General features: G+C 35.1%; 2 protein-coding genes across 2 annotated transcripts; both read right to left on the bottom strand.

The window, feature by feature from the left end:
* Window positions 1–8,252: 8,252 nt before the first annotated feature.
* On the bottom strand, window positions 8,253–8,879 carry LOC120129948 (blue copper protein-like). Its single transcript, XM_039147330.1, has 2 exons — window positions 8,600–8,879; window positions 8,253–8,497 (listed from the first exon to the last, which is right to left on the bottom strand). Exons 1-2 carry the CDS (start codon window positions 8,763–8,765, stop codon window positions 8,301–8,303), a joined length of 363 nt encoding a protein of 120 aa, XP_039003261.1. The 5' UTR covers window positions 8,766–8,879; the 3' UTR covers window positions 8,253–8,300.
* Window positions 8,880–9,526: 647 nt separating this feature from the next.
* Window positions 9,527–11,173, bottom strand: LOC120130081 (thioredoxin Y1, chloroplastic-like). Its single transcript, XM_039147426.1, has 4 exons — window positions 10,924–11,173; window positions 10,564–10,652; window positions 10,280–10,457; window positions 9,527–9,747 (listed from the first exon to the last, which is right to left on the bottom strand). Exons 1-4 carry the CDS (start codon window positions 11,092–11,094, stop codon window positions 9,682–9,684), a joined length of 504 nt encoding a protein of 167 aa, XP_039003357.1. The 5' UTR covers window positions 11,095–11,173; the 3' UTR covers window positions 9,527–9,681.
* Window positions 11,174–23,653: the final 12,480 nt, after the last annotated feature.

Below are 23,653 nucleotides of genomic sequence, written 5' to 3'. Positions count from 1 at the left end.
TCAAAACAATTAACATATCCTTTAGCTTATGGTGCAAGCCCTCCACAAACCATTCACAATCGTCTTTTTCTGTTGGAATAAACTCAACAGTGAATTGACTCAACTTATTAAACTCGTACTCATATTCATACACGGTGTGATTCCTGTGTTTCAAGTTCATAAACTCTTGCTTCATCTGCCTTATAAATTAATATCCAATATACTTGTTCTTGAACTCTTCCAAAAACAATGACCATGTCACTTGGTCACTTTTCATTCTCATAGTGACATTCATCCACCATATTCTAGCTTGTCCCTTTAGTAAAGAAACCGCTCCATCTAACTTCTCGACTTTCAGGCAATGAAGACTGTCTAACCTGATCTTCACATCATTAAGCCAGAGGTCCGTCGTAACAGGGCCTTCATTGGCTTCACCTTTAAATTCGAGAGCTCTCAATCCTTTTAACTCTTTTACTACATTCATTCTATGAGTTGATGAAGCAGGAGGTTCAAAACGCGTCAGAATAGCGTCCAACGTCCTTAAGAACATATCTTGGTCTTGTACAGGCACTCCCTGGGGTGTCTGCTCTTCAGCTTGCCTGGACAGGGCAGTTGAATTTCTACTACCCTCATGCCTATCATCTTCCTCTTCACTTTGGGAGCTTTCTCGATCAGACATCTAATAAGACATAATCATATAACTCTATTAGCAATACAACATACTCAGTACTATATCAAATCAGAGGTATTCACTATTATGTTGGCATATAAACTTTTTAAACCACTTTTGACCTCAGTTTATGCCTAGAATAGGCTAAACCATAGCTCTGATACCATTAAATATAACACCACAACCCGTACCCAACTTGGATACGAGTCCGAGATGTCACATTGACTTTTCAAAGCAATGTACTTATACAAAATAACATAAAATTTAAACTTATATTAAATAAATTGATTAATTTACAGAAATTCAATCCAAAAGGATTACAAAATGATCAGATCATATACAACTTGAACCTTTAATTACATGTTAACATTGGTTAATATAACAAAAATAACATACTGTTAAGTTGTTTCTGATCTGATATCTGAAGAAGTTATGCTATCCAGGATGCCTACTCGAGCCCCTCTGACTTCTTTGATCCTACGTGTGAAACACTCACACGCTAAGTCATCAACTTAGTTGGGCATATATATATATATATATATATATATATATATATATATATATATATATATAATAAAAATGAATATGCAAATTACATACTTTTATCACTTTACAAAGATATTTATATTTTCTATCACAAGAACATATATGATTAGGCATATAACAATAAAAATATAACTCATCATGAAATATTAATTCATGTTATATATTTTAATAGCCTATGTACATTACTGAGTGCGTTGAGGTTGTGCACAAATGTTGTCACTACAGCTCGTATAAAATGCACTGAAGTGTCACGTATAATATTCACCGAAGTGCCATATAGAATGTCCCAAAGGACCACATATATGTCCCGAATAACCACAAAGAATTATCCCGTAGGACCACATATATGTTCTAAAGGACAAAACATATATCATGAAGGATCACATATAAGTTCCCAAGGATCACATATATGTCCCGAAGGATCGCCTAGAACCCTTGACTCTTGGCATACCAATTATACCCTTAGCTCTCATCTCACATACTATGGGTTTTACCATGTATATCATTTATGCTCTTATATTCATGTAATCAAATGGTCAAATAGATCATGGTTCATTGCATATATCACATAGATCATATCATATAACTTATATTTATTCTTTTATGTTTATATATATATATATATATATATATATATATTGTACAACATATATGACCTCATATCAGCACATATAACTTATACATATATCTATTTATTCATACTGATCATATCAATGACATGAATGTATTTATGCAATCATGAAATCCATATAGGAAATAGACTTATCACAAGTCTTATTTCCGTAAACATCATATATCTTATAGTATGCACTCACCTTGGCCTCACTAGTCAACACCAATCTTTTATCTACCTCTCTAGGTAACTCTTACTTTGTTGACTTATCTGGACTTTGCTTTCGCTCGAGATTTACACGAATATAAAATACTAAAAAATATCATTATTTGAATCATTACTAACCAATCATCAAGGCTGAATCTCAAAAAGACATTTGATTCTTTATTTCTATTGGACTAGTATCGGTACTCAATGTACAGTATTGATACTTCTCTCATAGAGGTATCCATATTCTACTTCGGTACTGATACCTATTCTAGATTCTATATTTTCATTCTAAAAAAGGTACTGATACCTTTAAATTGGTATCGATACCCATGGTACCGATACTACCACTTTGGTATCGATACCTTATGAAGATTTTATCCTTGTTTGCTCTATGGTTTCGATATTGTTCATCCAGTAAAGATACTACAAACCCAAATTACACTTCTGCATCTCGAAAATATACCAATAACTTACTACGTTTTACTACGTTAATTATTTTACTCCTCTTTTTCACTCGAAACCTCATCTATGCATCCATAACCCATCCTATTTCATAATAACTCATCAATATCTCACCCTAACTTTGGAAACCAAGAATCTTACTTAATTTTCAATATGTTCAAATTCCATTTTTAACACTTTATACTCCTTATTCTAACTAATAACAAGTCAATTCCAACTTCCAAATCTATTTATTTCCTCTTATTCACAATTTCACTTATAAACCTCTTATATTCAATCATCCATAACTTACTATCCTTTGAGTTTTAGACTAATTTAACCCTTCCTTAAGTTTTCCTAACTCATCAAGAATCAAAATCATATCTAATTTACAAGAATTAGTTAACTAAAGAATTTCTTACCTTAACTAAGTAGCTCACGGGGAAGAAGAAGAAAGGAAGGATGAAGAACAAGAGAAGTCTCTAGATAAGCTTCCCTTAAAAATCCTTTTCCACTTGTTATAAAAACACCATAAATGAATTTTTAATTCATTTACCTTTTAAAAGACCTTTTTGCCCTTCTATATTTCCTTTCTTTGTTATTCCATCCTACATAATTAATTTTATAGATAAGTCCCTAAACTTTTTAATTTATCTATTTTGGTCATTAAATCTTAAAATTTTATAATTAGGTTACTAACCCGATGTTTGGGATGTTATAATTACTATCACATAACCATCCATAAATTATTTTCATGTTTTCATAACTAATGCATGTAAAATGTTTAAATAATAAATGCGATGCAAATGCATGTATGCAAAAGGTGTCATTCTAGAGTGACCATATTCAAACAACTTTCATTGAACACAAAGGTTTCGGTACATCAAACAAAATTTACATATAAGGGATAACTTTAACTCCTAACTTCACTACCTCTCTTAAAAGCCAATTTAACTTCCACTCATGCTTGGGTGTTGAGTTGTAAATTTGCTTCAATTCTTTTGCAAAGTCAGCTAAATCAACCAATTTGTGAGCCACATTGCTTACTTAGGTAATAGATTTTTTCATGACATCGTCTTTTTCCTCCATCTTATGTGTCAATTCTTGGAGTTGTAGACAATGTTGTTCATTTTTCCTTGTAAGAAAGTCTTTGTGGTTATAAAGTTCTTGTACAATATCTCTATAATCATCTACAAGCTTCATAAATGTCTTGTTCTGGGCCTTAGTGTCTTCTACTCAACATCATTCTCACGCTTGTGGCGTTGATATGAAGTTTCTATATTGGCTATGGATATATTCAACATCTAATTTTTGACTTGGCATCTTCACAAATCATTAATGGTTGTATTGTACCTTTTTTCTACAATATGTAAATCATAAGAGAACTTTTTGGTTCGACCTTCATGCAATTTTTCTCCATTGTTCAGCATCATTTTTCAGTTTAGTGACCCCTTTTGCCCACTCCTCTGGGGTATTTCCTATACCAATATTTTTGAAGGCTTGACTAATCCTTTGAAAATAATCACACATGGTTTCCATCTCTCTATTCAGTTTATCATTTTCAATCCTCAAATAAAGCACTTTAGCTTCGTACTTTAGCAAACATTCTTCCTCCTGGATGCCCCCACTGATACCCTTACCTTTGAAAACTTTTGACTCTGTCTTAATAGGACAATCAGTTACCAAACTAGGTCGACCTTTGATAACTCCATAAAAAGACTTTATTTCTAGTTTTTTTACTTAAGTTATTGTTCGTCTAAACAAAGTGATCATAGCTTATTAATCGCATTTAGTTGCATTTAGGTTATAATTGCATGTGGTGGATAAGTTTTGCCTAGGCAAGATATATTTGGTTTGACTGGTGCTGCTGAAGAGAAAGGGCTTGTTTGGATTGTGTGTGTACAGGAAATTAACTAAGGAAGAACAATTTAGTCGTGACAATGTATTTTGCAAGGGCCAGTGGAACACAAAAGACAAAGACAGTGAGGAGCAGATTTATCTCGCCAAGGCAAGGTTTATCTTGCAAGTCCGAAGCATATCTGACGAATTGCTTATGTCACATGCAGCTATACGACTACCCTCACGTGCAATCAAGCCCCCAAGATTCTGACAACATCCAGTGGCCTTTCCTTTTTTTAGCTTGGATAAGAAAACATATGTATTTAAGGAATCTTTAATTATACGAAACCCTAAGAGATCTCCCTTTATAAATACCCAGTCACAGCCGCCAAAGAGATGAGGCAATGAAGCAAGAAGAGCTTTAACTGAAGTATGAAATGAGAAAATGTAGTGCTTTTCCACCGTTTTCCCACCCAACTGTCCTTAGTGTCCTCCATAGCCAAGCTATAGTAAAGCGACGGTCAGGCCTCGAGAGAGGCTGGCCGCCAGGGTAGATGTGGTACTGGTCAAAGATGTCATGACAGAGCCCCCTGTTTGGGAGTCGTTTTTCTTTTGTTCTTAATTTCTTAACTTTACTTTGGGGTTGTTTTAAACGATGATAACTTTGGATGACTTCTTGACAGCACCATGAATTGATTTACTTGGTGTTAGTTTTTGCTTTATCGAGACAATTATTTTATGTTCTATGAATGATATGATTTTGCTCATGACTATTTTGTTCATTGTTTAAATATTTTGCCTTGACATTGTAAGAGCTTCGAGAGATTGTCTGGGGTCTAGGTGAAACACGTCTTGACATTGTAAGAACTTCGAGAGATTTTCGTTTATCTAGACATTGATTCTTATATTCGAGAGAATTAATATAGATCTACGTGAACAATGGAATGGATTCAGGATGGTAATGTTTTAACCTGACTACCTTAGAGATAAGGAGAGGGTTTCAATCGACTAAAAGGGATAGATATTGGAGTAGGATAAACAACGCTTATAGTTCACGCTGAGAGGTATTGCTACAACAACAGTTTGACAAACCAAGGGTTGTAGTTCATGCTGAGTAGTATTGCAATAACAACCGTCTAAGAATACTCAGTAATCCTGTCGGACAGCTTAAGCATATCATAACAAATCATTCAAGACTTAGAATAATTTCTTTTCATAACAAAAGACTAACATGAGTGCTATGTGAAAAGTCTGAATATGTGAGTTTGTTTTGAATATATTTGAATCAACGTTTGTCTTTGCCTTGTTTATTTTAATTCGGTAATTTTTCATATTTACTTTGCCTCGACCAAACTTTTCAATAATCATACTCTATTGTTTTATTTTATTTAAATTACTAATAGTGTTCTAGTTTGACAAGACTTCAGGAACAAGCTCGTGACAACTAATTCTAGTTATGGTGAAACTTAAAAAGTCCTACCAAACCCTGAGGAGACAATAATTCACTTACCCTTTATTACTTGATTCGACTGTGTATACTTACACAGATTTGCTTGCCTTAACATATACATTTCCAAGCGATCAACCTTTCATCTCAAACTCCAATACTCCATGATTCAAAAGATGTTAGACTCGATGCTTGAAGGTGGTGTAATTCTCAATGGAATGTCCTTGAGCTCCGACATGATATTCACAACGAACATTGATGTCATACCAATTTGGATATGGAGGTTGCCAAGATTTCACATAATGCGGGCCACATCTCGGGCTTCTAAAAGCTTATCATACAACTCCTTATATGATATAAGGATAGAATCAAAATGAGAGTCACCTTTTGGCTTGGATTGAACTGGAGTCTCCAGGTTTATTTCTCCTGACGTTGGGAGTAGACTCTCAAATACCAATGAGATATGATTGAATGGTTTCCTTTAATCTTTCTAAATGTCGACAGTTGTCACCATTTCATTGGTGTCTTAAGACAACTTATTGATACGAATAGTGATTGTGTGTGATTTCTCAAATTGGCTAGGATCATCTTGTTCTAAAGTAGTCCCTTGTGTATTTGACATCGCGAGATTGTTTTCATCGAGCTCTTTCCTTTATTTTGTAAAAGTTTATTTTCCTTTGGCCAAAATAACTATTATATCCATCATCTTGGACATTTGATCTCTCATCTCTCTTATCTCATTCTGCTCTTCGTCGGACATACGATATTTGGATACACAACTCTCCACTATTCTCGAAGCTTCCTCAAGATGTCATTCCTTAGCTGTGTTATAGTCTACTTGATCATGAAATAGTTTGCATATATAATTTGTTATTTTGATCACTTCAGAAAAACAATTATATATATAGTGTGTATACACACGTGTGTGCTTAAGTTCATTCAATTATAAATTTAATAAATTATTATTATTTCTTTAAGTTGTAAATATGTCAATGTATTATTTAATATTATAGAAATAATAATATGATGTAATATAATACTTTTAATCTAATAATATGAATATAATTTTCTGTAATGAAGGAGTTATAGTATTTACCTCGAAAATTAATAAATTAGAAAAGATTCATAAAGTAAAAAAGAAATCCACATCAAGGAGTTGGGAATACGTTTTGCCACGTGCGTTGATGAGTTTGTTTTACACGTGGCATTTAGTAAACATTTGGTACAAATCATAGTACTGAAAAAATCCTTTGGTAAAGAAACCACGACGCGCAGACAAGACACGAAAGAGAGTGGGTCCCATCTCTACTATTATGACCTTTGGGTGAATGATTGTCGGTGGCGAAAATATTTTGATTAACCAAAAATAAATTTGGAAAAAGGACTTATCCAAAAAAAATAATTGGAAAAAGGGTAATGCGACCGCCCAATCAGATATCATAGAAACCTCAAGATAAGATATCAGTGATTCAGTGGCTCATAGGAATTACATGTGTTGTGGTCTGTGGGCCAAATGTTCCTTTTTTTTAGTTTTGGGTGTATGGGAACTGATTGTGAGCACTGATTTGTCATTTATCTGTTCACAAAGTTGTTTCCCAAAAGAAGGTGTCTCTAATTATGACAAGGTCACTAGAGCTCTTAATTCAAACATTATTAAATGTTTAATTTTTAATATAAATATTATTTCACACTCACTCTATATTAATTAAAAATATACCATAATTTTAATGATTAATTAAAATTATTTTATTAATTTTTGTTCAACAATTGTCATTTTTTTATTAAAAATAGTATTGGTTAGAATTGACAATTTATTACTAAACTTTATAAATAACTTTAAGATAAAATATTTTAAAGTGATATAAAGTGTGAGGAAAAATATAATTAATATTAATTTTGCTTTAAGACCAGCTTTTATCATTGTTGGTGAAATTTGGTGTTTTGAATTTTATAAACATTGAAGTAGTAGATTCTTATCGTTGGAGTGTAATAGTTGTGACATTAGGAATCATTAAAGTGACAGTGTAAAGGGCGTAGCCCAAAGCCCATTCAGAGCCTATTGGGTATTGAAAAGAATGGCTAAAATATTATCAAGGAAAAAATTTCAAAAAAGAGTTAAAAGAGGATATATATATATATTAATCGAACCCGGAATTAAAAAATATTAATAACTCATTTACCAATAAAGTCATTTGGTTCATGCTAATATTAGTTATTTATTTCTTATATTTATTATGAATGAAAAAAATTACATCTTCGTTAATTAAGTTTGCAATGTAATATAATAATAATTTTCTTTTAAAATAAATTATTAATGACTTGTAAAACAAATATTTATTATTTAATTAATACATATATATTAACATAATTTGTAAAGGACTTGCAATGCAAAGATTATTTATTTATTTATTTATTTTGATATGGATTCCTTTACTTCTAATGACATAAATTCATTAATACTTTTTATAACGTACAAGTTCATAGTTAAATTTGAAGATTTCAAATATATGTTATTGAACTAATAATGCAAAAAAGTGTCTGTTTCACTTCCCCCCTCAAACCAGCACCGAAAACACCATTTGATCCGAGCAATGGCCTTCGGCCATGAAGTAATGCTGGCCGGACTCGACCAGGGTCACCGTGCTGTTCCCGCTTTCGTCGAAGAACTTAGCATTACTTGCATTGCAAGCGATGAACTTAAACTGTGTCACCTCCGCCACGCTATAATCTTTGGCAGCATCATAGTTGAACACTATTCAATCAACATAAAGAAAATAAAATATGCATCAAGTTTTAGCAGATATGAGCACAAAATAATATGTTTCCTAAAATGAATGGAAAAGGAAACACAGACCCAACGTGTCGCCTAGCTTAATGGACTTGCTACGAACCCAACTATAATAGTTAACAAGCGGTCGCCAACCAAGCTGGTCACCGACTGTGTGCTCTGCCGCCAAACTCGATCCCACATAGTATAGAATCAGAAACAAAGCCATAAACTTGACTGCAGAGCTTGCCATTTGGTGCGTCTAAGTAAGAAAGGGGAAATCTATAGAGAGTGGAGAATCATAGGTTGGTTTTATAGTGGGAAAGGAGTGAGTGGGGTTCGTTGGACAATGCTTCTTGTGCTTCCTGCATTTAATTCCAGCGTCTAGTGATTTCTTAGGATTTTTTTTTTTTACTAAAATATCACCCTGAAAAGACCGATACTCATTTTAATACCATTTTCTGATTAATTTTCAGACTCAATCATGAGATGAGTATTAATCAACCAATGTGATATACAAAAATTAAGTGTATCTCAATCAAAGATGAAATTGCATGATACGAAAATAACACATTGTCAATAATCTCTAAAACAAATGATTAAAATCTCATATGACACCTCCTCTCTCATAAGTTATGGGTTTAATACCCTTGAGAGCAAAGTTCTCCTCTCCCCTAGTTAAGAATTGTTAAAAGGACAGAAAATAACAAGTTAATGTCACTAAATTTATGATTGGTACATAATTTATGAAATTGTTGTAAGTAGTGGTTATGATAACATTTGTTGATTGTGGGTTATGGACTTATGGTGAGGTGGTTGTCAACAGATGCAATTGTGATTACGAAAGGAGTGGGAGTAACGTCTTTTATTAATGTAATCAATCTATTCCGCATTGACATATGCGACGGTGAAAGCTTTGAAATTGGTAGGTCAGCTTAAATATCATCATATTATTGTATTTTTCTACCAAGGAAAGATCTTCGAATTAATGGCCAACAACAAGAATTTATTCAATGGCATATAAAAAAATCATCTACATAAAAAAAGACGAGTAAGGTATATGGATTACAATGTGAGTTCATCACCAGTTTCAATACTCCAATCCAGTATTCTAACCCAAGTGAAGGGGAACAATTCTCTTTCGGTAAGATATCTGAGGCTCACCGGGGCTATTGCTTGACACTTAACGAAGTTTCAATGCGTTGAATGAGCTGATCAGCACCCAAGGCACCCTCCTGATGATCAGAACTCGAACAAGTAAAAAATAGTTGGATTAAAAACTAGATGACTTGCACATAAATTTAGAAACACCAGAAATTAATTCAAAGAAGAAACTGAAATTCGTGATCAGTGCAGTCTATGAGTGGGATAAACTGCAAAGATTACACAAAATAAACCTCCTATTCCAAGCAATAAATGTCAGCTCTATTGGTTAAAACCAAGTAGCCTATACGAAAGCCAAAAACAGAGTTCCTGGGAAGAATCATATATATTGACCTTAATGATTCACAATTTCACAATAACTACATAGGACAAGCATCCCAAGTATTTTACAATTCACTCCGATCAATCGCATAAAAAAGATGGCTCGAGTTTGATCAAAAATATCATTGTCGAGGCTGTTGGAAGCAATCAAACCATTTTCATATTACAGAATTCGGCCCAAATAGCAGCAACCCTCAAATAATCTTTTGCACTTCCACTTCATAAAAACTGGCTTATCTTCTAAGAAAGAAATGTTCAAGTGAGCAGATAAATAAAACTTACAAAACGATCAAAGGGCTTCCCATCTTTAAATATGATGAAAGTGGGCAATCCTTGTATTTTATATTTATCAGCAATGCTGGGGTACTTCTCGGTGTCGATTTTCACAACCTGAATCTTATCTTTCAGAGTAGCACTCACTTCATCGAGGACTGGAACCATGAATTGACAAGGTCCACACCTACAAAATCATACCTCTTTCGTAGAATTTCAATCCTTCAAAAGGAAATCTACATTTATGAATTAGGGTTCGCGTTCAAGTATATTTTTTTTAAAGAAAAAGTTACCAGGTCGCATAGAAGTCAACCAACACAGGCTTGTCGGAATTCGCCAACAAATCATCCAATGATTTAAATGTTTGCTTCTTTGCTTCAACCTATGGAAATCATTTCGCCAAACTTGTCAAAATTATTATTCTACAAAACATCTTCTACTTAACCTACAACTTAACATAAACATCGAAAACAGCAACAAGTTTTCACTAATTGATTTAACCTTAACTTTAATAAGATGAACTAATTGAGTCTAAAAAAATCCGATGTTCGCATTCAATTCATGTAACGAAATTGAAAAGACAAAACAGGAAAAGATAATTATTACATAATAGTAACAAAAATAGTAAAGAGAGAAGGTGTAAAAGCGTTTACTTGAAAAGAACGATAGCGAGAGGAAACTGGTCTATTAACGAATCGAATGGGTTGAAGTTGAAGAGAAGACGAGAAAGATAAGTTGGAAGAACAATAATAAGGGGGTAACCCAGTTGAGCTTCGTCGATTAAGCGAAGGAACAGTTGCTGATGCCGAAACTGAGATCGCCATTTTCCCGGAAATTTGAAGAACCCGATAACAAATTCTACTTGGTTAGGTTATCTGGTGTTCGGGCGTAGATTTTTAATCCGGTAGGAGACAAATATACGAAATTGAGATGGTGAGAATTGATAAGCTTGTGTATGTGTGGTTAGGTCTTTGGTATCATACGGTGGAATCATAATTGAATTAGGGCCGATTGATGATGAGATTTAGGAGTTTTGACTTGCATTGTCGACTAGATTTGAGGTGGCCTATGGACTTCTTAATGAACAGTACCGTATCAGATCTAAAAATGAATTAGATTTGGTGACGTGGCGCTGCGATGAAATCCAAACGCCGATGAGTGATAGCGGAAGTTATTTATTGTCCACGTGGCTGGTTCTGTTTGACACATATTGGACGCTTTATTTAAAAATTAATATTTATATTTGGTTTTTGTATCAGGTCTATAAATGAACTGAACGTTCATTGAACCATTTATGAACCGGGCGGCGGGAAGTTCGTTTATGTGTGTTTATTTATTAAATGAATGAACATGAACAAGATTTTGTATTCGTTTAATTAAATGAACGAACATTAACATAGGTATCGTTCGTTCATTTACGTTCGTGAACGTTCGGTTATGTTCGTTCAGTTATATTCGTTCGGTTATGTTCGTTTATGTTCATTCATTTATGTTTAACATAATCTTCTTAAATCAATTTTGGTGACCAATTTGTAAGTATCTTAAAAATATTAATTAATCTGATATTCTGATGACCAACTCTATAATTAATCCAATTTTATTTGGAGATTAAATCCAATATGTTAACCCGTGAGATACCTCGCACCTATATTCATTTTTCTCATTTTTTTCCCAAACCCTAATATTCACTGGAGAGTGGAGACGATCATTGAAAGCTTCAAAACAAGTTATATTATAGTACAATCTGAAGTTTACAGGTCTGTTTTAATCTCTTTCTCTGTTTTATTTGGCTTAATAATTGATATATAAAGTTATTGTTGGTATCTTCACATCTAAAACTCAAGAAAACATCATACTTCTTTCTAGAAATAGATAGGAAGATAAAGGTAACAATCGGAAGTATATGAGCATCAGTAAAGAGAAAAATATAATAGAATTTGTCAGAAAACAAAACAAAAGTTTTTATGCAATTTCTAAAAAAGAGTGTAACAGCGGAAGTAATGAGTTTTCTAGGAAAAACCATTAATAAGTAGAAAATACACTTTGACAATGAACTTTTGTTTTCATAGTTCTTGTGTAACATTTAGTTGTGGAGTAGACTTTAGATACGTTAAAATTTTGAATTGTAGTTTAACAATAATATCAGTTACCATATGTAGCATCGAAGGGATTTCGGATCTATGTTATTGTCTTGTAGTGCAATTTGTACCGTTCGAAATCTTCATGCTGTTAAAGTTTATACTCTGCCAACGGAAAAGACCATTATTAACAAACCTCACTAAAGTCTGACATTGATGTCACAAAACTTTTAGCCGGCGAATTTATTAGAATAACGTAGATTTGGTTGATTTGCATTGTCGACTATTTTTCATGAAAGAACAATGAAAGGTAGAGTCTTCAACGTTTATGCTCGTTTATTTATTAAATGAACGAACACGAACAATTTATATTCCTTAATAAACGAACATGAACAAAAAAAATTTGTTCGTTTATATTCCTGTTCGTTTATTTATTAAATGAATGAACATGAACATACCTCCGTTCGTGTGCGTTCGATTCGTTTATATGCCTAGGTTTCTGTATAAAATTTTTATGTGGTTTAAATAAGTTTACAAATCACTATTTCATAAAAAAAATTAAAAAAGAGAAGTAAGCAGCCAATGAAAGGGAAACAGTTAAGAGAAAATAACCTCAGTGACCAAAAATCCCATATAATATACGATTTTAACCAACTTTTTCCGGATTTGCCAAAATGACCAACAAAATCGCAATGCGATCGCTAATTCGCAACGCGATCTCCATTATCGCAAATACGCGTTGCATTTTCGCAATGCGATAGTTGAAAATCGCGTTGCGATGGTCTACAGTATCGTTGCGATTTTCCCAATTCGCAATGCGAATAAGTAAATCGCAACGCGAATTGGGAAATTCGCAATGCGAATAAGTAAATCGCAACGCGAATTGGGAAAATCGCAATGCGATACTGACTATCGCAATGCGATAATAAAAAATCGCAACGAGATACTTACTTTCGCAACGCGATACTGACTTTCGCAACGCGATTTACTTAGCGCCATTCGTATTAACGCGTATTTTTTTTTTCAAATTCCAAACACGTATTTTTTCTTAATAAATCGGAAAATGAACCGTCCACAGTAATCGCACGCAACTCATAACCTCAAACCCAAACACACAACACTCAGTCCCATCTCCATCTTTCACTCTCTACGGCAAAATCCGTCCCCATCTCCGAAGATTTCCGTCCCCATCGCCGGCGAAATCCCTCACAACCATTCACAGTCAAAAATCCCTCACAATCATTCAGAAATGGAAAATCAACCTCCGAGGGTTAGTTTTTTTTATTTTTATTTTGAAATTTTTGCATTATTTTAGGTTTTTCATATTGAGATTGATGATAAGTTTACTAGTAATTTCAATAATAGATTAACCATTTCACTTAGATTTCTTATTAAATTTATTCGATTTCTGCCAATACTGCTAAACTGTTTAGCCTGTGAAGTTAGTATTTGTCTTTGTTTTGTCTTTTGGTTGAAGTAATGCAGAAGAAGAATAGTTTCGAGAATGAAAATCGCAAAGCGGAAATAACTATCGCAACGCGAAATAAAAATCGCAACGCGAAACCAAAATCGCATTGCGATTTTCATTTCGCGTTGCGATTCTCTCGTCGCGATAGTCATTTCGCGTTGCGATTCTCTCATTGCGATAGTCATTTCCGCGTTGCAATTCTCATTATCTCGTTGCGATTTTCATTTCAACCAAAAGACAAAACAGTGTTGCAAATTTTAGTTTCAAGAATAAACTACTATTTATGTTTATTGTTTTATTTTTGGTATATCTTGACAGTGTAATTTTTGGTATATCTAACTTGGTATGTTTATTGTTTTTTTGTAGAAATTTTTTTCGGCTTCATTGACATTAAGGAATAAAGTTAGCCTAGCCACTACAATTGCTTCGAAGCTTTCACCTGCACAAAGAAAATTGTTTGAAGAAACCTGCTTCGGGCCATGGCTGAGAGTACAACATCCGGGTGGAGATGCTAGTTTGACCCATTTGTGGCTTCAGACCATGACTAGCGATCTACCTGACAGTATACAACGTGGTGAGGAAGAGATATGGTTTCATTTTCCACCGGCGTATACTTGTTTTGGGCGAAAGGAGTTCTGCTTAATCACTGGTCTACGATTCGGACACGATGATGTAGGCCGGTACACTCGTCATATCACCCGCCCATCATGGTTATCCAGGGTTTTTCCTGATGAGTCAATAGAGAAGCCGAACTTACACGTCGACGACATGAAGAAATTGTTTAATAAGAAAGATGGTTTTACTCGGATGAATGACGTCGATGTTGTCCGAGTATGCCTTCTACTACTTTTGTATGCCGGCTTTCTAGGCAGAGAGGCCAGACAACCTATTCCTCAGGAGCTAATATTATTGGTAGATGACCTAAATGCATGAAATCTGTTTCCGTGGGGTTCGTATATATGGAAAGCTACCTGGACTAAGTTGTCGTCTGCCTTTGATGACCGCAAAAGTTTGCGGGGCGATGGGTCGAAATACACTTTGTCAGGCTTTGTTTGGGCCTTTAAGGTAAGAATTTCTATATAATGTTTTTAAAATTATAATTAATTATTTAACAATTACTAATGTTTGTTATTATATTGTTTGTAGATTTGGATATTCGAGGCTTTCCCCAGCATGCGGACATATGCATTAAAATCCTCAGATGATATTCCTAGGGCTATTTCCTGGAAGAGGAAACGTATGTTGGATTGGGAAGACTTAATACCATATGCGACAATAAATAATGTAAGTTAACACAAATACTATCATATATAAACAAGTTATTAATAGTAGACGTTTAACTTTGTTTTAGTTTTTATATTATTAGGAGGCCAACACTCCATTAATGAGACTGACACCCACGGAGGCTGAGCTTGCCACTGATTGGTGGCAAGCTAGTCAGCGTTTTTTTGATGGCACGAATGATGAGCAGCCTCCACTTCCTCCACTTCGAGAGCCATCACCTCACCCAGAGCCATCACCTGATCGACCCGACTATACACCTCTACAACGAGAGCCATCACCTATCCCGTCACATCATCGAGTCTCTTCTCCACCATCACCTCATGATAGGCGACCGACAAAGATGCCACGACTTCTATCTCCCTGTTCTCCACCTCCACGGGATGAGTCAAGGGAGTTACGTGATGAGGTCAATGCCTTGCGTGAGGAGATCGGTACTCTACGCGATAACGATGGTGCATGGCGTGTGGAGGTGTCTACTTTACGTGGTGAGGTTGCCGCTCTACGTGAGATGGTAGTATTGTTGCAGAATGAGGTTCATACTCTACGCAACGAGGTAAGTTTAAGATTTTCCATATTTAACTTGATGATAAATTTACTCGTAATTTCACTTAAATTAACCATTTCACTTAGATTGCTTGGTAAATTTATTCGGTTGCTGCCAAAACTGCTAAACTTTTTACTTTAACACTGTGAAGTTAGTATTTGTCTTTGTTTTGTCTTGTGGTTGAAAGTTTGAAATATATTTATCTTTGTTTTCACTGTTTAAATATCATGTCTGTTTATTTACTGATATTTGTATTTTTATTTAGCGGACCGATAAGGTGGATGCTTTACGTCGGGTTTTTCTTGCACGACAGAGTTCACGCATCAGACGGCGTGCACGTGCTATTAAGTCTCCGTATACCCCAATAGTGCGAAGACACCGCAAGAAGAAGCCCGACTCGCCTATCATCCCTCAAGAGTCCACTCCTATCGTTGAAGAGGCCCCTATCATTCCTCGAGAGTCCCCTCCCACCGTTCAAGAGGCCACTGTCATCGTTGAAGAGGTCCCTCCCACCATTCAAGAGCCCGATTCACATGGCGTCATATGTAGGATTCTTGAGAAACCCTCTGACGTGCCGGACATGATGGATTCAAGTTGGCTCTCGTATGAGTTACCGGCCAGTACCATACTGGTATCTGAAGAGGAGAGGAAACAACTACCGGACACAATTCTGGATAACACCCTTTGGGCTAAGACCGCAGTTGATTTTTATCTACACGAGCGAAGCCAGGGGTGTTTCACTGACATATGCAAGCTCAATGATGATATCTATTTGTTGCTTGATCGGTCTTGGTGGGGCGTATTATTAGGGGTCGAAGACAATGGCTATTTCGATGGAGGGGTAAGTCTTATATTTTTCTTATATTTCATTTGATTAATTTGTTTAAAAATTAATGTAATTCACTAATATATGTATTTTTTTGTAAAACAGCATATCGATGCGTGGGTGTCACGTCTACTAATAATTAGGAAACTTAAGGAAAATAAAAGAAATACACGGTATACAATAATGCCGACGGCTTTTAACGCAGTTCACTTGAAGAATCAACGAGATGAATCATTTGCGTTGGGCAATGGACAAGCTAAACTTTATCCTGCATGGTGGGAGGTCGATAAGGTTAGTGTTTATTTTAGATTGAGTTTAAAGGTATTCATAAATAAGTGCGCAAATGAATGAATTATTACTTATGATTGCAGGTGTTTATCCCTGTTTTGGAACGTAACCATTGGCTTCTCGTCGAGCTTCAGATCCCATCCCTTAAGGCAATAGTATATGACAGCATGATAAATTACATATCATTGGCTGATTTAAGAGATATTATTAAGGGATGGAGCTCTTATTTGGCTAAATACTTGGATGCGATAAATTATTGGACTCGTTCTGGAAACAAGAAGCCAAAGAAGCTCAATATTACAGTTAGCAGAGACGAGACCGCACCACAACAAACGAAAGGACCCAGAGGGGATTGTGGTCCTCTCGTATGCTTGGCGTTGGACCGTTTGATCACAGGAAGTATAAAGTATCTACCTCCCACCGATATAGATAGAGCTGCAGTAGGCTTGTGGTTTCGACATTATATGGCTAGATCGATATATACGAGACGCTGCCTACCTGCATCCGCGTTATAAAAATGTCCATAAACAATTGGTATGTTTATAGGCTTGTGGTTTGAAAATGTTTGGTTAAGTACCTAGAATTCAATAATTTGCTGTTTGTAGGTTTTAGATGTGTAGAAAGTGTTGTTTGAGCAAATGTTTGGTTTATGCAGGTTAATCTCAGAAGTGAGCTGCGTGAAAATGATGTATGGCTGCAAAAGTTGATTCAATAGTAGAAGTGTTATTTTCTCTAATAATTATTGCTTATTTTTGATTGTTTAATTGATTTGTAAAAGGTGATTTGTAAAAGTTGATTTGTTTAATTGATGTTAACATAATTCTTATTTGTGCTTGTTTAATTGATTGAAATGTAATGGTTGATTTTGTTGATTTCAATATGCATTATGTTGAAGGCAAAAAGTACTATCGCAATGCGAAATGAAAATCGCAACGAGAGAATCGCAACGCGAAAATGAAAATCGCAACGCGAAATTAAATTCGCGTTGCGATTTTCATTTCGCATTGCGATTCCCTCGTTGCGATTTTCATTTCGCATTGCGATTCTCTCGTTGTGATTTTCATTTCGCATTGCGATAGTAATTTCCGCGTTGCGATGGACATTAAGATGATTGCCTATTAAGTGATAACAACTGGAACAGATCATAGCAATTTTCAAACTCAAGTTACTAATACATGCCTAACTGAAAATGTTAACAGTTCACACAAAATCTACATAATACAACGTTTGCATTTAAAAATCACCTAAGTTAACAGACCCAAAAGGTGAAGCCAGTTGTGATTGGGAATTTAAAGATGATTGCGATTTTGATTGCCTTTTTCTTGACACCATATGAGCTTTGGATTTTGATGATGATCCATATTTTGGTAGAGGAAAAGATGATTGTGATGGCACTGGTGATCCACATGTCAACCTTGTATGACCACTTTCCTTGCACCGACTACATGTCGATCTCTTCTTCTCTTCACCCTTAGACGGTATACGATCGTGACTTTTTGGTCGGCCAGGTAGCCTTCTGTCCATGGTTGGTGGCAAAACTGTTTGTAAGTCATCTGGTATGTCCCACTCAGAAGGATGTGAAATAGGGTAGACAATCTCGGCATAAGTCTGTCGATATACTTCTGTAGTGTAGCAATCCATAGCGTATGTGCTTGAATCATCTTGGTTTAGATGAAGAGCAACTTTTATAACATGGCCACATGGATAACCAGATGTTTGCCATTTCATACAACTACACGTCCTTGCATTTAGATCGACAAGCCCATTTAAGTTATTATCCAGTACTTCAAACAAAGTGTTTGAACATGGTTCAACTCTCCATGACGTTGACTTCACAACACGTTTCGTTATCTTTTTTCAGTCCATGGTGTAACACGATGTTCCAATGTTCCTATAAATTTAAATAAATAATACTTAGTAAAATATATCCCAATGTTCCTGTAAATTCAAAGAAATAATACCTGCATGGTTTCTTTTCTTGTAGTACCACTGTTGAATAGAGGCTCGAAAAAACTCCATTAACATAGTAATGGGTAATTTCCGGGAATGACGACTTAGAGCGTTAATTGATTCTGCACTATTAGACGTCATGAAACCATATCTTGCTCCAAGTTGATGTACTCTTGACCATCTTTCAAACCCGACATCTTCTAGTGTTTGAGCACACTGAGGCAAAACACGTCTTAAACAGTTTATATGCTTATTGAAATCCACTTCCCGATAAGCCTTTACAGCCTTCCAGTATGTCCATTTGTGCTTTTTTATACCAGCAGACCTTGATTTTAGATTTCTATACAAATGAACACCACAAAGTCCATGAAAAGCATCTGGGAAACACCTTCTAACAGCGTTGTCAATTGAGTTTGCCCTATCGGATATGATTGTCAGATTGCTAATAGGACCTATGCAATCCCTAAGATGCCCCATAAACCATGTCCATGAATCGGAGGTTTCAGATTTGCCAACCCCGTAAGCTATTGGCAATATCCCATTGTTAGCATCCATTGTTACTGCTAATAAGTTTACTCCAAGGTATCGACCTTTCAAATGTGCTCCGTCAACTATAATAACTGGGCGCATGCAAGTAATAAACGAACGAATCTACAAAATAATATACACAAGAAATATAATCATTTAAATTTTAAATGCATGTAACTAACAGAAATGAGTCAACAGAATTATATTGATTTACTAACCGCAGCACCAATGGCGATAAACAGCAACTCAAAGCATCCATCTCTATCTGTTTTGATATGAGTTACCGACCCAGGATTTTTCAGCTTTAAATTATGACAATAAGCCGGCAGTTGGGCAAACGATGCTTCTGGCGACCCCCTCAACAATTCCAAGGCATAACATTTGGCTCTCCAAGCTTGAGAATATGATATACTAATCTTGAACCGAGCATTCATGTCAGTCATAATTTCATGTCCCCGATATACTCTGCCATTCAAAAACATTAACTCAGCCAGAAAACCACCCAACACTTTTTTGTTTGCCTGTCTATGGTGAGGAAAAACTTGGGTTCTTGAACATGTATGTTTATCAATAAAGGTCCTAACTTGAAACATTGCGCAATCTTTTATCCTCTTTGCAATCATACGCCACGTACAGTTTTTGTCAACCGTACACCTTGTTTCGAAACGATCTTTGCTTGATTTGTTAACTTTTAGTTGATAGCCATCTTCCACACATTTCGTATACAAAGCTATCTTCAAGTCTTCCTTTGTATCAAAACAATCATCTTTCTTGATACGAATAACTTTTGTGTAACAATCAACTGCTTTCTTTGCCAACTCTTCTTCCGGTAACTGAAGTAATTCTGGCATATTCCAGTTATACTCCCGTGGCATTTTCTTTTCTTCGGGGACTTTTTCTTCTTCTTTTTCTTCTTCAGGATTATATGAATTACAGAATGGATGTTCAACATGTTCATTCACAGTCGTAACTTCCTCCTCATTATCATCAACAACATCTTCCTCGACAACGGGTGTTTCATCATCAAAATTCGGGTATTGACCAATATCAAAATCATTACACGCAGGGTCTGTTTCTTCTTCTGAAACATCATCAAAATTCGTGTATTGACCAATATCAAAGTCCGGGTATTGACCAAGATCAAATTTCGAATACTGACTAGTACTCACAATTTTTTCTCTTGGCTCATCATCGTCTAATTGGTCAATACGAAAACCGGAATTTGGTGCTGAAAGTTGATTTGGATTTGGATTAGAGAAAGGCTGTGGGTTTTGAGACCCACTTAGTTGATTACTACCCGCTACTGACCCAACAATACTACTTCTAGGTTCAACAACATACAATGTAACATCATCACTTGAAACATTAATGTAAGCAATGAATCGTTCAACATCTTCATTGTCGGTTAACAAATAAACTTTACCATTTCTCTGATAAGATAGCCTAAATACACTTAGGGGCTCTAAATTCAATTTTTTTGAAACACGTAACATTAGGGTTTCATAAGTTAACTTCTTTAATGACAGTTTTAGTTGAAGATTCATGGGTAAAGGCATATATTGTAAAACACCATGAACATTCTCCCATGACCCTCCAAAACACAAATCTATCCAAACATGATCAACATTAGATGATTTCATGGTTGTAACTAAACAAACGAGATGCGAAACTAAGACCTGTTGCCGGATGGGGAAGGATGTCGTTGGATATTGGAACGGATGTCGCCGGAGAGAGTGATAGATGGAGATGGAATGAGTTGCGATTTAGGGATTTAGGTTATGAGTTGTTGCTGCTGCGTATATATACATACCAAAAAAAATTTGGCTTGCGAAACTAAAACCTGTTGCGAACTTTGAAACTCGCATTGCGATTCTGTATTATCTCGTTGCGAAAGTCAGAATCGCGTTGTGAAAGGCCATCATTTGACCATCGCAATGCGAACTGCAAATCGCAACGATAGAATCGCAATGCGAAATGAAAAAGGCAACGAGGATTAACATGCATAAACTTTTAACAATTATTATTGAATTCTAGGTACTTAACCAAATATTTTCAAACCAAAATGAGTATATATGTTAACAAAACTTGCATTATGTGTATTTTATGTGTGCACTTTTAACATTTTCAGTTAGGCATGTATTAGTAACTTGAGTTTGAACATTGCTATGATCTGTTCAGTTGTCATCACTTATTAGACATTCATTTGACTATCGCAATGCGAAAATGGTTATCGCAACGAGAAAATCGCAATGCGAAACGAAAATCGCATTGCGATTTTCTCGTTGCGATAGCCATTTCGCGTTGCGATAGTATGTTTTGCCTTCAACATAAAGCAGATTGAAAATCAACAAATCAACTATTACATTTCAACACAAATTATGTACACATCAATTAAACAAATCAACATTTACAAATCATCTTTTACAAATCAATTAAACAATCAAAAAATAATAATAATTCTTATTTCTTCATCAATTATTGAATCAATGAATCAACAACTTTGTGACCCCGTACATCCATTTCACACAGCTCACTTAAGGATTAACCTGCAGAAACCAAACATTTGCTCAAACAAGACTTCCTACACATCTAAAACCTACAAACAGCAAATTATTGAATTCTAGGTACTTAACCAAACATTTTCAAACCAAAAGGAGTATATATGTTAACAAAACTTGCATTATGTGTATTTTATGTGTGCACTTTTAACATTTTCAGTTAGGCATGTATTAGTAACTTGAGTTTGAACATTGCTATGATCTGTTCAGTTGTCATCACTTATTAGACATTCATTTGACTATCGCAATGCGAAAATGGTTATCGCAACGAGAAAATCGCAATGCGAAACGAAAATCGCATTGCGATTTTCTCGTTGCGATAGCCATTTCGCGTTGCGATAGTATGTTTTGCCTTCAACATAAAGCAGATTGAAAATCAACAAATCAACTATTACATTTCAACAAAAATTATGTACACATCAATTAAACAAATCAACATTTACAAATCATCTTTTACAAATCAATTAAACAATCAAAAATAATAATAATTCTTATTTCTTCATCAATTATTGAATCAATGAATCAACAACTTTGTGACCCCGTACATCCATTTCACACAGCTCACTTAAGGATTAACATGCAGAAACCAAACATTTGCTCAAACAAGACTTCATACACATCTAAAACCTACAAACAGCAAATTATTGAATTCTAGGTACTTAACCAAACATTTTCAAACCAAAAGGAGTATATATGTTAACAAAACTTGCATTATGTGTATTTTATGTGTGCACTTTTAACATTTTCAGTTAGGCATGTATTAGTAACTTGAGTTTGAACATTGCTATGATCTGTTCAGTTGTCATCACTTATTAGACATTCATTTGACTATCGCAATGCGAAAATGGTTATCGCAACGCGAAAATGGTTATCGCAACGAGAAAATCGCAATGCGAAATGAAAATCGCATTGCGATTTTCTCGTTGCGATTTTCATTTCGCATTGCGATTTTCATTTCGCATTGCGATTTTCTCGTTGCGATAGCCATTTCGCATTGCGATAGTCTGTTTTGCCTTCAACATAAAGCAGATTGAAAATCAACAAATCAACTATTACATTTCAACACAAATTATGTACACATCAATTAAACAAATCAACATTTACAAATCATCTTTTACAAATCAATTAAACAATCAAAAAATAATAATAATTCTTATTTCTTCATCAATTATTGAATCAAGAATCAACAACTTTGTGACCCCGTACATCCATTTCACGCAGCTCACTTAAGGATTAACCTGCAGAAACCAAACATTTGCTCAAACAAGACTTCCTACACATCTAAAACCTACAAACAGCAAATTATTGAATTTTAGGTACTTAACCAAACATTTTCAAACCAAAAGGAGTATATAACAAAACTTGCATTTGACTTACCAATTAACAATGGACACTTTCATAACGCGGATGCAGGTAGGCAGCGTCTCGAATATATTGCTCTAGCCATATAATGCCGAAACCACAAGCCTACTGCAGCTCTATCTCTATCGGTGGGAGGTAAAAACTCTGTGCTTCCCGTCGTCAAACGCGCCAAGCAAAGGCATACGAGAGGACCACAATCCCCTCTGGCAAGGAGCTATTGCTGTGGCGCGGTCTCGTCTCTGACAACTGTGACATTGAACTTCTTTGGCTTCTTGTGTCCAGAATGACTCCAATACTTAATCCCATCCAAGAATTTAGCCAAATGAGAGCTCCATCCCTTGAAAATATCTCTCAAATCAGACAGTGATATGTAATTGATCATGCTGTCATACACTATTATCTTCAGGGATGGGAGCTGAAGTTGGACGAGAAGCCAGTGACGACGTTCCAAAACAGGGATAAACACCTGCGATCATAAATAATAATTCATTTATTTG

Source organism: Hibiscus syriacus, unplaced genomic scaffold (genome assembly GCF_006381635.1).
Source record: "Hibiscus syriacus cultivar Baekdansim isolate YM2019G1 unplaced genomic scaffold, ASM638163v2 tig00110505_pilon, whole genome shotgun sequence".
Classification (NCBI taxonomy): Eukaryota; Viridiplantae; Streptophyta; class Magnoliopsida; order Malvales; family Malvaceae; genus Hibiscus; species Hibiscus syriacus.
Note: the sequence above shows the minus strand (reverse complement) of the source record. Positions and strands in the feature narration are given on the sequence as shown.

Coding starts and splice junctions, on each gene's coding strand:
- LOC120129948 (XM_039147330.1), bottom strand. CDS start 8,765: ATGGCAAGCTCTGCAGTCAAGTTTATGGCTTTGTTTCTGATTCTATAC. Junction 8,498..8,599: donor TAAGCTAGGCGACACGTTGG/GTCTGTGTTTCC, acceptor TTGATTGAATAG/TGTTCAACTATGATGCTGCC.
- LOC120130081 (XM_039147426.1), bottom strand. CDS start 11,094: ATGGCGATCTCAGTTTCGGCATCAGCAACTGTTCCTTCGCTTAATCGA. Junction 10,458..10,563: donor GTTGACTTCTATGCGACCTG/GTAACTTTTTCT, acceptor ATGATTTTGTAG/GTGTGGACCTTGTCAATTCA. Junction 9,748..10,279: donor GGAAGCCCTTTGATCGTTTT/GTAAGTTTTATT, acceptor TCTGATCATCAG/GAGGGTGCCTTGGGTGCTGA.